General features: G+C 38.9%; 1 protein-coding gene across 1 annotated transcript in view; it reads left to right on the top strand.

The window, feature by feature from the left end:
- The window catches only part of LOC109373743 (NACHT, LRR and PYD domains-containing protein 4-like), a 21,547-nt gene extending 9,930 nt beyond the window's left edge, over positions 1-11,617 (top strand). The window contains exons 4-9 of the mRNA XM_019627852.1: positions 707-874; positions 1,850-2,017; positions 2,606-2,776; positions 7,611-7,781; positions 8,637-8,807; positions 11,467-11,617. Coding sequence (XP_019483397.1) covers positions 707-874; positions 1,850-2,017; positions 2,606-2,776; positions 7,611-7,781; positions 8,637-8,807; positions 11,467-11,617 — 1,000 coding nt within the window. The remainder of the gene's footprint in view (positions 1-706; positions 875-1,849; positions 2,018-2,605; positions 2,777-7,610; positions 7,782-8,636; positions 8,808-11,466) is intronic.
- The last annotated feature ends 4,920 nt before the right edge of the window (positions 11,618-16,537 follow it).

Genomic DNA, 16,537 nt, shown 5'->3' with positions numbered 1-16,537 from the left:
AGTTCTTAACCATCGCGCCACTCGGCCGGCCCTATGAGTCTGCATTTTTAACAAGTGATGCTGACGTGGCTTGTCCAGGAACCATGCTTGGAGAAGCAGAACGTAGAGCAGTGATTTCTTAATATTGCCTGCATGTTCAAATCATCCAAGGACCTTTAAAAAAAGTTCTCTATGCCCAGATCAAGTCCCCAAACCAATTTACCAGAATATCCCCATTTGATTTCAATTTCAGTCAGTGTAGAGAACTACTGTCTTAAAGGAACCTCCCCACCCCCACCCAAACAATAACACTTTCAATTAAACATGAGAAAAAAAATACTTTGTGTTAATTCACTTAAATTTGGAAGTTTGTAACACTGCATAGTGTTAGTCTCAGCACTATTGACATTATGGGCTGGATAACTTTTCATGTTGGGGTCTGTCCTGTGCATTGTAGCGTGTTTAGTAGCATCTCTGACCTTGGGCTACTAGATGCCAGTAGCATACACTCCCAATGTGACAACCAAAAATGTCTCCCAAACATTGGACAGTTTTGCCCCATTGGGGTCAGTAGGAAGATTGAGAACAGTTGAGCTACATGACTGGGTAGTGACATTAGAGGTCATAGGAGTTAATTACAGTTCACTGGAGACAAAGTTGAATGCTCAGGCTGTCTTCTCCAGTTTTGATGAATGAAATTTATCCAAAACTTTCTTCATTTTTGCAGGGTAAAAAATGTTTCCTTTTCTGGTGATAGTTGGCTTTTCTTCAAGGTGCTCACTCATAGCCCAGATTTGAAGCACCTGGACCTCAGTGGCACAAGGCTCTCCCGTAACGATGTGGTATTGCTCTGTAATGCCTTGAACAACCCAACGTGCAACATAGAAAACTTACTGTAAGTCTCCATGCTCGCCGGGCTCACTGATTTGATTCCAGAGAGGACCATGTATTTTTTTTTATCTGTCCACTTTCATCCTCTTTTCTATTATTCATATGCGAAGTTAACCTGTGAACTTGAGACTAGAATATGGGAGTTAAAGTTTCTAAATTGGTACAACCACTTAGCCTGTATTCAGCTTTCATAAGTTCTGGCATTTGGAATAACCTAGAAATTCCACTCTGAGGTGTACATTCAACAGAGCTGCATGCATAAGTTTGCTAAAATATAAGTATGAAAACACTCATGGCAAATATTCATAATGCCTGAAAAATAGAAATACCTACTAACAGTAAGTTAGAAAAGAGACCTGTGGTTAGAGTCTCATTTCCTGAGAATGAATGATCTACAATTATAGGCAACAATTTGAATGAATATCACAGACCTTGTTGATGGAAATGAGTCAAACTTAAGGGTATACGTATCTTATGACTTTATGTATAAAAAGTTCAAAGATGGGCAAAACTGTGGTGTTAGAGGTGAGGCTAGTGACAGGAGGCAATGGATGTGATCTGTGTCTGGACCTGGATACTGGTAACACAAGTGTATCCAATTTGTGACAATTCAGGGTGACCAAGTACAAAAACCCTAAGTGGGACAGAGGAGTTGAGGGGAACAGCAAACATGAATGAATACTTTGAAGAATAACACCTGATACAGGTCAAGCAACTGAAATTGGCCAGTGTGGCTGAGACACAAGGATTTAGGGAAAGGCAGGAGCCTTGTAGATCATGTGATGTATTTTGGGCTTTGCACTAGGGAAGTTTAAGCCATGTACGGACAATAACTTACCCTGTATGTGTCTCAAGTCTAAGTGTGATGAGGATCAGCGAGGTTCTCAGCAAACATGTGCTTCCTGACTCTTATAGGATTAGCAAGAAGAATGAGTCAGGGACATAGAGCCCAATATGCGGCATTTTCTCTTTCCTACAGGCTGGCAAATTGTGGGCTCTCTGCTGATGATTGTGAAGGCTTTACCTGGGTCCTACAGAGCAGAACAAAGCTGAAGCTTCTTAGCGTGTCATACAACTACTTGGACAAAGGGCTGCCTCTGTTGTGTGAAGCCTTGCGTCACCCAGCCTGTGCTCTGGAGGTCTTGGTGTAAGTGAACATTGGGAGGGTCCACTATGGAGAACCATGGCAGCTGTTAGTTTGACCTTTAGCCTGCTGACTAAAATCTCTCTGTTGATGGAGGCAACATATCCATTGAGGTGGACGTCACCAGCTTGCATCCTCTGCTCTGCTCTCTGCTGTACCTTACAATTTTTTCCACAGTAATCATGCATCCCTTTGCAAGTCATAAACTCAATATGATTTTAAGAATAACAGAGTTGAAAAAGTTGAGGATTTTACATGTAAGATAATCCAATACACATCACCAATCCATGAGGGAGCACTGACTTGGCCAAGGACAGTATCAGATGTAGAATTAGAACCAAAATTTTCCAAGTTCTTCTAGAGAATCAGTTATTTCTTCTACATTACTGTGTCAATTTTTTGTTCTAATCTCTCCATTATGTGAGTAAGAAGAAACGAAGGGGGATATTTTCAGATAAGACACAAGTACATGGCTTCACTTGAGGATTTCATGGATATGAGATTATAGGAATACTACCCGTAATGTGGAGTTATACAAATCCCTCTGACATGTCATGTCCCTCTTTTTCTCCCATATGTTTGTCCCCACAGGTTAAGTTGCTGCTACATTAGTGAACATTTCTGGGGAAACCTCTATGAAGTTCTTTTGTATAACAAGAGCTTGATCCATCTAGACATCAGTGCAAATGTCCTGAAATACGAAGACTTGAAACTTCTCTGTGAGGCCTTGAAACAGCCAAGCTGCCACCTAAAGTCACTATGGTAAGTGTCTTTGAGGTTTGTTTGGAATACAGTACCTCCTTCTCAGGGGCCTGCATTGCTGAGGAGGCACCTGGAACTGAGAAAAGCCATAGTGTCTGTGCCTCAGAAGGTGTAGAGATGTTCAGGTGAACAAACCTATACCTTGACTCTTTTTTTTTTTTTAAAGATTTTTTTATTGGGGAATTGGGGGGATGGGAACAGTGCTGGGGAATTGGGGCAAGGGGAACAGACAAGTTGCTGTCGTTTTTGTTCTTCAGTCTAGTTGTGGAGGACGTTGCTTCACTGGCCCAAGTTGGCACCATCATTGCGCTCTTCCCGGGCGAGGCAGATCAGTCGCCGGCTTCTGGACGGCCGCTCACTGCGGCTGCTGGCCGCTCACGCTGGCTGCTGGCCGCTCACGCTGGCTGCTGGCTACATACGGTAGCCCATGGCAACCCACTGCCACAGGGGCTGCAGCCCACGCCGTCGCCGGCGACCCACGGCAGCCCAGCTCCAGGTTGAGCTGTTGTTCAGCATCTTAGCTGCAGAGGGCAGTGTCACTGGCCCTCATATGTGGGATCTGAACCGGGGCCCTCTGGCATCCCAAGCGAGTTCTTAACCATCGCGCCACTCGGCCGGCCCTATACCTTGACTCTTTTGTCACAGGTTTAATATGTTGTAAATGGTCCTTCAGCAGAGGGAGAGGAAGAGGGAGAGGGAGAGAATTAGGACTCTGGCTGAGGGACAGTTTTATGGTAAGATGTTTGCTATGTGTTCTACAAGATGTATGAGTTTCATCAGGTGGAAAAGTAGAGCTGAAATTCCAGGTAGAACGATTAAACATGGGGATAGGAACAGGAGACCTGATAATACGTGTGGGAATTAACATAGATAAAACCAGGGATACTGAAGGAAGGGAGGAAGGAATAAGGGCAGTAAGAGAATAAAGGGAAAGTAGATAATAGGGACCTAATTTCATGTTATAAAATTGAGAAATATTTGGGTAACCTTGTAGTGGAGGTGCTGTTGTGGTTTTGGAATTACCATTTGAGATAGCATTTCATTATTAAATGTCTCTTTCCCTATGAAATCAAGACACTTGTGGAATTAAGCAGAATTACTTTTACCTACTCTCTCAAGAAATCTCAGTTTACCATTGAATATTAACCTAAAGGAAAGTTTATGTGTATATATCTTTTTGAATTAGTGTTTTCGTTTTCTTCAAATAAATACCCAGAAGTGGAATTCCTGGGTCAGACGGTAGTTCTATTTTTAATTTTTTAAAGGAACCTCCATATTGTTTTCAATAGTGGCCACACCAATTTGCAATCCCACCAAAAGTGCACGAGGTTTCCCTTTTCTCCACATTCTCACCGACAGTTGTTTGTTAATTTATTGATGATAGCCATTCTGACAGGGGTGAGGTGGTATCTCATTGTGGTTTTAATTTGCATTTCCTGGATGATTAGTGATGTTGAGCATCTTTTCATACATCTATTGGCCATCTGTATGTCTACTTTGGAGACATGTTTATTGTCCTCTGCCCAATTTTTGATCAGATTGTTTATTTATTTATTTTTATTATTAAGTTGTATGAGTTTCTTATATATTTTAGATATCATCCCCTTATGGGACATGTCATTTGTGAATATCTTCTCCCATTAATTAAGTAAGTTGTCTTCTTGTTTAGCTGATGATTTCCTTCACTGTGCAGAAGCTCTTTAGTTTAAGTCCCATTTGTTTACTTTTGCTTTTTTTCCTTTGCTCGAGGGGACATATCCAAAATGATACTACTCACTGATGTCAGATAGTTTATACCTATATTTTCTTTTAAAAGTTTTATGGTTTCAGGCCTTACATTTAAGTGTTTGATCTAGTTTGAGTTTATTTTGGGGAACGGGTGAAAAGAGGAAGGGGCATATAGTCAATAATATTGTGATAAGTTTGCACAGTGACAGATGATTAGAATTAGTGAGGTAATCCCACTGTAAGCTATAGAAATATCAAATCACTATATTGTACTCCTGACACTAATATATATAATATAGTGTTATTTACCAACTATACTTAAATTAAAAAAAGTTTAAGTGGCCACATTAATCAGACAAAATGGAATTTCAGGCAAAAATTATTGATAGATATATTATTTGGATCATGCTCTTTTTAAAATTATCATCCTACTTGATTGAATGCTAATTCTTATGAAGTGAATGTAATTATTCCCATACATTATCCATGAGCCAAAGAAGAAATCATAATGGGAAACAGAAGATATATTGAAATGAAAAAGAATGTACTGTAAAACCTTGGATTGCGAGTAATGTGGCTTGCGAGTGTTCCACAAGACAAGCAAACATTTCTAATACATTTTAATGTGGTAAACAAGCAATGTCTTGCAATACGAGTAGTTTGTTTCCAGAAAAAATTATGCTCGCAAACCAAAGTATTACTGTATTTCACAACAAACTAAAGGGATAAAGCTGAAGCAGGTGTATGTGTTAGAAAAACAGAGGCTGAACAAAAATGGCCCAAATATTCATCTTAAGAAACTTCTTCAATAGCAATATAAGCCCAGAGAAAGATGGAAGGAAATAAAAATAAGAGTAGAAATTAATGAAACAAAACAAACACACCATAGAAAGGATCAGAAGGCTGGAAGTTGGTTCTTGACAAAGACTAACCAGTAAGTGCCTTGTAGGTAAGACTAATGCAAGCCACATATGTAATAGTAAACTTTCTAGTAGCCACATTTTAAAAAACCTGAAAATAAGTGGGTGATATTAACTTTAATAGTAAAATTTGCGTTCTTTTTCAATTACAGTTGACATTCAATATTATATTAGCTTCAGGTACATGGCATAGTGGTTGGACATTTACACAAAATATCTAGTATCCATCTACATATCAAATTTTATCATTTCAACATGTAATCAATATAAAAATGATTGATGAGACATTTTTGTACTCTTTAAAATATGGTGTATGGTACGTGACAGCACATCTTAATTCAAATAAGCTTCGTTTCAAGTCCCCAGTGGTCACATGTCACTGGAAGCTACTGAATTGAACAGCACCGATCTATATCAAGAATGGGAAAAGAAACATTATTACAGGTGCTACAGATATTAAAAAGAATATCAAGAGCAACTTTATAGAATAAATCTGAAAATTTAGATTTTTTTCCCAAAACTCATTAAGCTTCTAGAATAATATGTCTTACAAAACTTAAGAAGAAAGAGAAATGAATAGCTCTAAACCATTAAGGAAATTAAGTCAGTCAAATCTTTCCATAAAGAAAATGCCAGGCATGGAAGTCTTCATTAAGAACAGCTATTAGGTATTGAGGGGAGAAATAATTCCAGTATTATACAAATTCTTTCAAGATTAGAAAGAGAAGAAACATTCCCCACCATCTTTTGAGGCTACCATACTCTTGATAATAGAAACTAATAAGAAAAAGGAAAAGTATAGGCCAGTGTCATTCATGAAATGCAAAAATACTAAGTAGTATATTATCAAACAGAATCCTGAAATGTAATAAAAGAATAAATATAATGACCAAGTTGAATTTATCTTAAGAATGTAAAGTTGCTTTAGCGTTAAAAAATTCAGTCAGGTGGCTGGCCAAGTGGCTCAGATGGTTAAGAGCTCGCTCAAGAGTGCGAGCTCTGAGCAACAGTGTTGCCTGTTCGATTCCCAGCCTGAGCTGAGCTGCCAACAGGTGGCAGGATGGCTCAGCTAGAAAAAAAAATTCAGTCAGTGTAACTCACCATATTAACTGATTAAAAATAAAAATCACTATCATCTAAAATACAGAAAAAGCTTTGAATTAAAACATAACTATTTATTATAATAATTGTTGGAATTAATAGTTGGGAACTTCCTTGAACCAATAAAGTATATGTTAAAAAAAACCTAAACCAAATATTTGTTTAATGATGAAAGCATAAAAGCTTTCTCTTTTATATCAAGAAAAAGCTAAGAATGCTAGTTATAATTACTTCTAATATACATTGTTCTATAAGTAAGGTGAGAAAGAGAAAATATAAAACCTATAATCCTTAAATATTAAATATTAGAAAAGAAGAAACACCTAATTCTCTGCAGATGATATAATAGTGTACATAGAAAATTTTTTTAAAATCTGTAGCTAAATTATCAAAATTAATGAGTCCAACAAGCTTCCTTTAAACAAACAGTACACAAAGAACATTTCCTATAGACCAAGAAGAAACAATAAACTAATGGGATTGAACAAAAGTATCACTTACAGCAGTATCAAAACATAATTGCCAAAAAAGAAAGATTTCAAAAAGGAATAACCTAGGAATAAAGCTAACACAATGCTTGTGAGACACTGGTAGTGAATACCATCAAATGATAGTGCAATGTGGGAAAAGACAAGACTTTTCAAGTCATTCTCCACAAACTGATTTTTAGTTTTAATAAAATCCCAATCAAAATGTGATAGTTGGTTGTTGTTGTTTTGAACCTGAAAAGTGGATTTTAAAATGTATATGGAATTTGCAAGGGCCAGGAATACCTAAGAAACACCTGCAGAGTAAAAAATGGGAGACCTTGCTTTAAAGTTATGAAGATATTATGAAGTTTTAGGAGTTAAAAGCACAGAACATGGGGTCCACGAACAGACCATCCACGTGTGTTCACATGGTGTCCTGTGGACAATTGTATTTGAGGTCATCAGGGAAAGAGCCACATTCACAAATATTGCTGGACGATTACCTGTCCATTCATCTGGATGAGAGAAGTGTCGTGCTTTAGCATCTTTCTTTTCCTGATGTTAGACAAAAACGTAGTCACCCTGGAGAGTGGCCTCACTACTGTTCCCTTGCAGTGTGATAAAGTGTTTCATCACTGCCGATGGCTGTCGGGACCTCGCCTCAGTCCTCACCGAAAACCCAAACCTCCAAAGTCTGCAAATCGGGTGCAATGACATAGAAGATGTTGGCGTGAAGCTGTTGTGTGAAGCTCTAACACATCCCAACTGTCACTTAGAGGCTCTTGGGTGGGTATGCTCAATGTCATGGCTGTATCTCCATGGGTGGCCTAAGATGGAGGATTGGTGGACAGTAAGAGAAAGAAAAGTGAAAACCCCATCAGGGCACATAGCAATTAGGTGGCATGGTATAATTAAGTACTCCAAACCTAGAGGCTTAAATCCGTGGGCACTGACCATAACGGGTGGTTTCTCTGGTCTGGCTGGGCATAGCTGATCTGAATGGGTGTGATCAGGAATTGGTGGTTGAGGCCTCTCTCCTTGGAGTGTAGATGGCTGTTTCCTCCCTGTCTCTTCTCTGTGTGTGTGTCCTAATCTCTTCTTAAAAGGCCACCAGTTTCATTGGATTAGAGCCAAAGCTAATGACCTCTTTTCATTATAACTTAATTGCCTCTGTAAAGACTCCATCTCTAAATGCAGTCAGATTTTGAGGTGCTGGGGGTTAAGGCATCAACTTATAAATTTTTGGAAGGACACAGTCAGCATTTCAGGGGTTCAAGACAGCAAGGAATGTGCAAGAACCCACATAGCTTTGCCTCCACTGTGTCTTATTAGCCAAAGCAAGGCCAAGGCCAAAGTCAGCCCAGGTGCAGGGGTTGGTGAACAGACCTTAACACCGAGTGTGATGAGCTGCAAAGTCACATTGCCACGGGCCTGTGTTCAGAGAGGAATGGATGATGTGGCCACTGGTATAATCTACTGCAGGGCAGTAATCAGATGTCATTAACACAGGACTGTGAGATGCTGTACTCCAAGACTAGGGGCGGAGCCTTGGCCACACATCCAGCTCACATGCTCCCACATGCCTCCCACCCCCACCCTCATCCCCAGGATAGGCCTCTTCTCACTGAGTGTCTGTTGCAGGCTGGGTGCGTGCAAGTTAACCAGTGCCTGCTGCGAGGACCTCGCTTCCGCTCTCACCAGCAGTAAAACTCTGAGAAGACTCAACCTGACTAGAAACGCCTTGGACCACAGTGGGGTGCTGGTGCTGTGTGAGGCCCTGAGACACCCTGAGTGCAGGCTGCAAGTTCTCTGGTGAGTTGTGCCTGGGCTCCTGCTGGGGACAGTCCTGGGGCTAAGGAGGGAGGACTGGGACCTCCACAGTCTAATCTCACTGCATTTAAAATGCAAATGCTATTGCTTACATCCCTTGCTCAGCACAGTAACTGGTGACTGGTGGCACTGGTACTATTATAATACAAATTATAATTATAATACAAATTATAACACAATTATAATTATAATACATAATAATTAATAAAATAATACATAATATAAACATAATTATAATATAGTACATACGTATGTATTAAGATAAATCATATTCAATATATTTATATTAAAGTGTTCATATTTACGAAAATAAAATTTTAATATAAATTACATTTATAATTATAGACTTTTAATATAATATATAATTATATATTTATATAACATAATATAAATATGATAGTTGTAATATATAATATCTAACAAAATCATATTTATCTAATACAATAAAGTAATATGTATAATTTGTGTTATAATTACATTTATAAATATAGACATGATTTAATATGTTCTATAATTATAATACAAGTTATACATATTATATATAATACATGTAATTATGTAATGTTTAATTATACACATTATATATTGTTTTATTTATATTTATTAATGTAATTTATACTATATAATTATAAATATAATTATAATACAAATTATGTTATTTTATCAGATAAATTTTATTTTAAGATAACAATGTAATGAATTTTTTTTTAAAGATTTTATTGGGAAATTGGGGGAGAGAACAGCTTTGGGGAATCGGGGAGGGGAAACAGACAAGTTGCTGTCCTTTCTGTTCTTCAGTCTAGTGTGGAGGACGTACTTTCACTGGCCCATGTTGGTATTATCATTGTGCTTTTCCCGGATGAGGCAGATCAGTTGCTGGCCATTGGACAGCTGCTCATGGTGGTTCATGGCAGCTCATGCGGGTGCCGGCCACTCACGGTAGCTTACGGCAGCCCACTGCAGTCCCATTGCAGCCAACACCATCACCGGGGACTCATGGCAGCCCAGCTCCAGGTGAAGCTGTTGTTCACCATCTTAGTTGTAGAGGGCTCAGCATCACTGGCCATGTGGGATCCAAACCAGCTGCCCTGCTGCTCAGAGCTTGCACTCCCAATCCAACTCTTAACCAACGAGCCACTTGGCTGACCCCAATGTAATGAATTTTTAGCATCTCTCTTTCTCATTCATTTTCCCCTACACTTTTAGAACCTAAATGAGATCAAGGAGTTATAGGTAATTATTAGACCATTCATTTCTGGAAAGGGAAGTATAGGATATTGGACTAAAACTGGTATAACTCCAACACTGAGAACATTACCTTCTTTTAGGTCTTGTGAAGATATGGTTTCATTTCTTTATAGTCCATCCTTGTCAATCTACTTCTAGAAACTTCAGGTGCCTGGCATGATGTCACACTCATTTTAAGGAGTGCTAAGATTCAGAGCACAGAGCGTTAGAGGTGGCATGTGAGGTTGTGGGAAGACTTAGATGGTCTGTTATTTTCTGAGTCCTAGAGATCAATGTTGGAACTCTAATTTTTTTGTGTTTAGTACTGTAGCTTCGGAAAAGGCACTTGTCCTCTCTGATTATCCGTCTCCTACCTGCAAAATAGGGTACATTATTTGACATGGTAATTATAAAAATATAAATTGCATAACACGATAAAAATGAAGGAACCAATAAGGTTTGCACCATGTCTGTATTTCCTCTTCACTCCCACACCCCCCTCACCCCAGCCATACACGGACAGCCTCACAAACTGTGTTAAGATGAACAGCTGCATGAAGAAGGAAGGTACTTCACTCCAATGGTAACATGAAGCTATTAATACTTGGGGACCATTGTAGATTAACAGATACCAACAGAGGCAAGAGATGTTTATACCCACAGGAGAAACAAGACACAATGATTCGTAGCCCTCCTGTTTAACTCAAAGCAACAACAGTATGCCATGTGCCATATGCGAGGGCAGGGTATCCAGGACCAAACTACTGTGATCTGTATCCTGACTCGAGCACTTGAGGGCATGTACCCTTGGGCCTCTGTGTCTTCATCACAAATCAGGTCATTAATGGCATCTTATAGGTTGTTGTGAAATTTTAATGAGATATGCTTGCAAAACCCTTAGCAGAAGGCCAGGACCAGGTACTCAGAGATTGCAAACTATTACTATTTTGTCTTTCTAAAAATAAAAATAGCTTCAGTCTTGCTCCCAAGCTTCCACTGAGTTCCTGTTCCAAATTCTGATGTTTAGGTAAAATCGGATGCTATCACACAGTACATTTGTTTGCTCCAGTGATGTGTTGAAGCCAGCTCCTAGCATGTGGGAAAACCCTGAGTGTGCATCTCCTCTTCTCAGTGTTATGTTCAGTGACATCAAGTTGGCAGCTTGATATCAACTGTAGTTGGAGAATGTACACCACAGAAATGTGCAGCACTATGAATCAGGGCTTGTGTGTGTGCGAGCCAGCTGCCCAACATGTATCTGCTCACCACTGCCTGGTCAGTGTGTCTTTCCTCCTGAAGCCACCAGCAGGTTCTCCTAGGCTTGCCCAGGGAAGAAGTGATGGAGGAAGATGAGATGCGGAGAAGGAAAAAAAAAAGGTATGAATTAAATAGAGCCCTTTTTATATTTTACCAGGCTGGAAAAAGCTGTCTTTGATGAGGAAACTCAGAGACTTCTGATAGCTGAGGAAGAGAGAAATCCCTGCTTGACAATTACTGATGGGACAGACGCAGGACCAGATGGGCAGAAACCTGCTTGCAAGCAAACTGGACCCATTCTGACTTGAGCACCAACAGAAGATACGTAGTGGAGCACTGAACTTGTTCCTACTCTGGGCCCAGGAACTACAAATCACTGACCCTGATTTTTCTGGGACCCCATTCAGATGTGTTTCATGTATTGTGCATTTATCTGGTTTTATTTGCTTTGTGGCTTTGGGAAAGCCATGGAGAGACCTTCAAGATAAACTTTCCATCCTGTCTCACAATGACATTTTAAACCCTCAATAAAGTTTTTATCTTAAAACATGTTGCAAAATCTTGAACCAAGATTTGTTACTGGTGAATGCCTGGAGCAAGGATGTAGATTGAAGAAACTGAGGTCCTTTCTCCACATGGGCTTGGAAATTGGAAAGATGCTGACCCTTCTGAGAAAACTGGAAATGCAGGGCTCCCTTGATTGCTCTCATTTCTGAGTCCTATCAGTGTTCTAACACAGGCTCTTTTTTTCTTGCCTCATGACAGTATTTTATTTTTTAAATAATTTTTATTTTTCAATGACAGTTGACATATAATATTAGTTTCAGGTTTATAGCATAGTGGTTAAACATTTATATACCTTACAAAGTGATTCCCCCTGATACATCTAGTACCCGCCTGACATCATCCATAGTTATTACAATATTATTGACTACCATATTTCCCCATGTATAAGACGCACCCTTTTTCAAAAAATGTGGGGTCTAAAAACTGGGTGCATCTTATACAGTGGTTGTAGATTTTTTTTACAGTGATGAGGAGTTGTATGAATTTTATGATGAATGAAACTTGAGTTCAATAACTTTATGTAATACATTTTTTTTTCAAATTCTGGGCCCCAAATTAAGGTGAGTCTTATACATGGGGAAATATGGTATATTCCCTATGCTGTACTTTACATCCCATGACTGTTTTTATAACTGGAAATTTACATGACAGTATTTTAAAAAATACATTTTTAAAAACCAGAAAAGTACAGATCACCTATTCCCTCTCCCTAAGAGTACAGATAAGGGTGAAGATCCTTTTGACCACCAGGCCTGTCTCGTTCTCCTCTCCCTAAACCCACAAGTTCATGTATAGCCCTCTAATACCATTCCTATACTTCTATATGCTTGAATACATCCATCAACAACGTAGCATTGAGGGGTTTTTTGTTTGTTTTTTTAAGATTTTATTAGGGAATTGGGGGAGGGGAACAGTGCTGGGGAATTGGGGGAAGGGGAACAGACAAGTTGCTGTCCTTTTGTTCTTCAGTCTACTTGTGGAGGATGTTGCTTCACTGGCCCATATTGGTATTATCATTGCACTCTTCCCGGGTGAGGCAGATCGGTCGCCGGCCTCTGGACGGCCACTCACGGCGGCTCTTGGCATTCACACTGGCTGCCAGTCACTCATGCTGGCTGCCGACCACACACGGTAGCTCATGGCAACCCACTGCAGCAGGGGCTGCAGCCTATGCTGTCGCCGGCAACTCATGGCAGCCTCGCTCCAGGTTGAGCTGTTGTTCACCATCTTAGCTGTAGAGGGCAGTGTCACTGGCCCCATGTGGGATCCAAACCGGGGCCGTGCTGCTCAGAGCTGGCGTCCTAAGCCAGCTCTTAACCAACGCGCCACTTGGCTGGCCCGAGGGGTTTTTTAATTATGTAAAAGATACCACATTAAATGCATGGTTCTGCAAGTTTTTTCATTGTGTTAGTCTAGCCATGTTGATATACATAAGCATATATATGTATATGTATATATATATATACACATATATACATATAAAAAGGTTGATATAAACTATTATATGTATATATAAATCATATAGCTTTGTGTATCTATCTGTAATCTATTTATCTATCTGTGTATCTATATCTATCTGTATATTTAACTTTCTATCATCTAAACTTTTTGTAACCTCACACATAGAATGGCACTGCATATATATGTACTTCATTTGAATTACCTATTCTTCTATTGATAGGCATTGAGCTGGTTTCTAATATTTGACATTATACAAATTGCTATGATGCACAACCTTGCAAATCCCTTCTGGTACTCCAGCCTGAGTCTATTTAAAGGTAGCCACCTGGAGAAGTAAGGGTAGCATATGCAGTTACAAAGGCAACTGACAGAAGGATCAAAATAACTCTAATGGGAGGGAGGTGGGTGGAGTGAGGAGTGCAGATGGCAGTGAACTAAATGGACACAGTGTGACACTAGGCTCACAATGCGGAAAATCGATGTGTCAGCAAGTTGAGCTACTGGTGTCAATGGACATGCAGGGGTAGAGGAAGGACTAAACCCCCAGCTGACCTAAAGATGGATTTGTCTTCATCAGTAAACCTTCAAAGGGGAGTTTCCCTATTAATTCGAAGGCTGTGTGGGTCTTGAGAGAGCCAGCATTTTTTAATAAAGATTTTTATTAAAATGTAGCTAACATACAATATATTAGATTTAGGTGTACATCATAGTTATTCAACAGTACCCACCTGGCACTATACCTAGTTATTACCACATTATTGATTATATTCCCTATGCTAAAGAAGTGATCACCATAAGTCCAGCAACCATCTGACACTGTACCATGCTATCACAATATTATTGATTATATTTCCTATGCTGTATGTTATATCCCCATGGCTTATTTGTTTTATATCTGGAAATTTGAACCTCTTATTACCTTTTATCTTTCACCCCCCCTTTTTTAAATTTTTCAATTACAGTTGACATTCAGTGTTGGTTTATATTAATTTCAGGTGTACAACATAGTGGTTAGACATTTATATAATTTAAGAAGTGATCCCCTTGACTAGTCTGTTACCCACTGGCACTATACATAGTTTTTCCATGTTATTGGTTATATTTCCTATAATTTACTTTACATCCTTACAATTATTTTATAACTACTAATTTGTATTTCTTAATTCCTTCACCTTTTTCACCCTGCCTCCAACCCCCTTCCCATCTATCACCCCAATAAATCTAGTACTCATTTCACACCATACATAGTCATTACAATATTATTGACTATATTTCTTATGCTATATTCTATATCCCCATGACTACTGTGTAACAACCAATTTGTATTTCTTAATCCATTCCCCTTTTCACTCACTCCCAAACCCTCTCCCATGAGGAAATCCTCAAAATGTTCTCTGTATCTATGAGTTTGTTTCTGTTTCATATGTTTGTTTATTTTGTTCTTTCGATTCCACTTATAAGTGAAATCATATGACATTTGTCTTTCACTGTCTGACTTGCTACACTCAGCACAATACCCTCTAGGTCCATCCATGTTGTTGCAGATGGCAAGATTTCATTCTTTTTTATTTTATGGCTGAGTAATATTCCATTGTATATATGTACCACCTCTTCTTTATCCATTCAGGGACACCCAGGTTACCTTCAGATCTTGGCTATTGTAAATAATGCTGCAATGAACATATGGATGAGCATGTCTCCTTGAAGTAACATTTTAGGTTTCTTCAGATAAATATCGAGAAGCAGGATTACTAGGTCCTTCTTTGTCTCTTGTTATGGTGTTTTATTTAAAGTCTATTTTGTCTGGTTTAAGTATCACTATCCCAGGTATTTGTCTGTTTCCATTTTTATGAAATATATTTTTCTATCCTTTTACTTTGTGTGTCTTTAGATCTGAAATGAGTCTCTTGTAGGCAGCATATGTAAGAGTTTTGTTTTCTTATCCATTCAGTCCCCCTATTTTTTAAATGGAACATTTAATCCATTTACATTGAAAGTAATTGTTGATAGGTATGTAGTTATTGCCATTTTATTATATATATATATATATATATATATATATATATATATATATATTTCATCTTAAAGAAGCCCCTCTAAGATTCCTTGTCATACTGGTTTGGTGGTGATGAACTCCTTTAGCTTTTTCTTGTCTGGGAAGCTTTTTATCTGGCCTTCGATTCTAAGTGATAGCTTTGCTGGGTAGAGTATTTTTGGTTGTAGGTCCTTGCTTTTCATCACTTTGAATATTTCCTGTCATTCCCTTCTAGCCTGCAAAGTTTCTGTTGAGAAATCAGCTGATAGTCTAATGGAAGCTCCCTTGTACATAACTGCTTTTCTCTTGCTGCTTTTAAGAGTCTCTCTTTGTCTTTAAACTTTGGCATTTTAATTATGATGTGTCTTGGTGTGGGCCTCTTTGGGTTCATCTTGTTTGGCATGCTCTGCATTTCTTGGGCTTGTATGTCCATTTCCTTCGCCAGGTTAAGGAAGTTTTCCATCATTATTTCTTCAAATAGGTTTTCAATTCCTTGCTCTCTCTCTTCTTCTGATACCCCTATAATGTGAATGTTGGTACTCTTGATGTTGTCCCAGAGGCCCCTTAAACTTGCACTTTTTAAAATTCTTTTTTCTTTTTGCTGTTCTGCTTGGGTGTTTTCTGCTACCTTATCTTCTAAATTGCTGATTAGATCCTCTGCTTCATTTAATCCACTGTTTATTCCCTGTAATGTATTCTTTATTTCCATTATTGTATTCTTTATTTCTGACTGGTTCTTTTTTATGTTTCCTCTCTCTTTGTTGAAGTTCTCCCTGAGATCACTGAGCATCCTTATATCCTATGTTTGGAACTCTGCATCTGGTAGATTGCTTGTCTCCATTTTGTTTAGTTCGTTTTCTGGAGCTTTGTTCTGTTATTTGAGACATTTCTTTGTCTTCCCATTTTGGCTGCCTCTCTGTGTTTGTTTCTATGCATTAGGTAGTGCTGCTGTGTCTCATGGTTTTAGTAGTGTCCTTATGTAGTAGGTGTGCTGTGGGGCTCAGTCTTTCTGGTCACCTGAGCCATGCACTCCAGGTGTGTCCCTTGTGTGTGCCCTTCTGTTGTACTTGAGTCTTGGTTACTGTTTTCACATCAATGGGAGGGACTGACCCTTGGACTCACTGGTTGTGAGGACTGTCCTTGACTACAGTGGAGGAGTTGTTGT

This window comes from Hipposideros armiger, unplaced genomic scaffold, assembly GCF_001890085.2.
Source record: "Hipposideros armiger isolate ML-2016 unplaced genomic scaffold, ASM189008v1 scaffold_742, whole genome shotgun sequence".
Lineage (NCBI taxonomy): Eukaryota > Metazoa > Chordata > Mammalia > Chiroptera > Hipposideridae > Hipposideros > Hipposideros armiger.
Note: the sequence above shows the minus strand (reverse complement) of the source record. Positions and strands in the feature narration are given on the sequence as shown.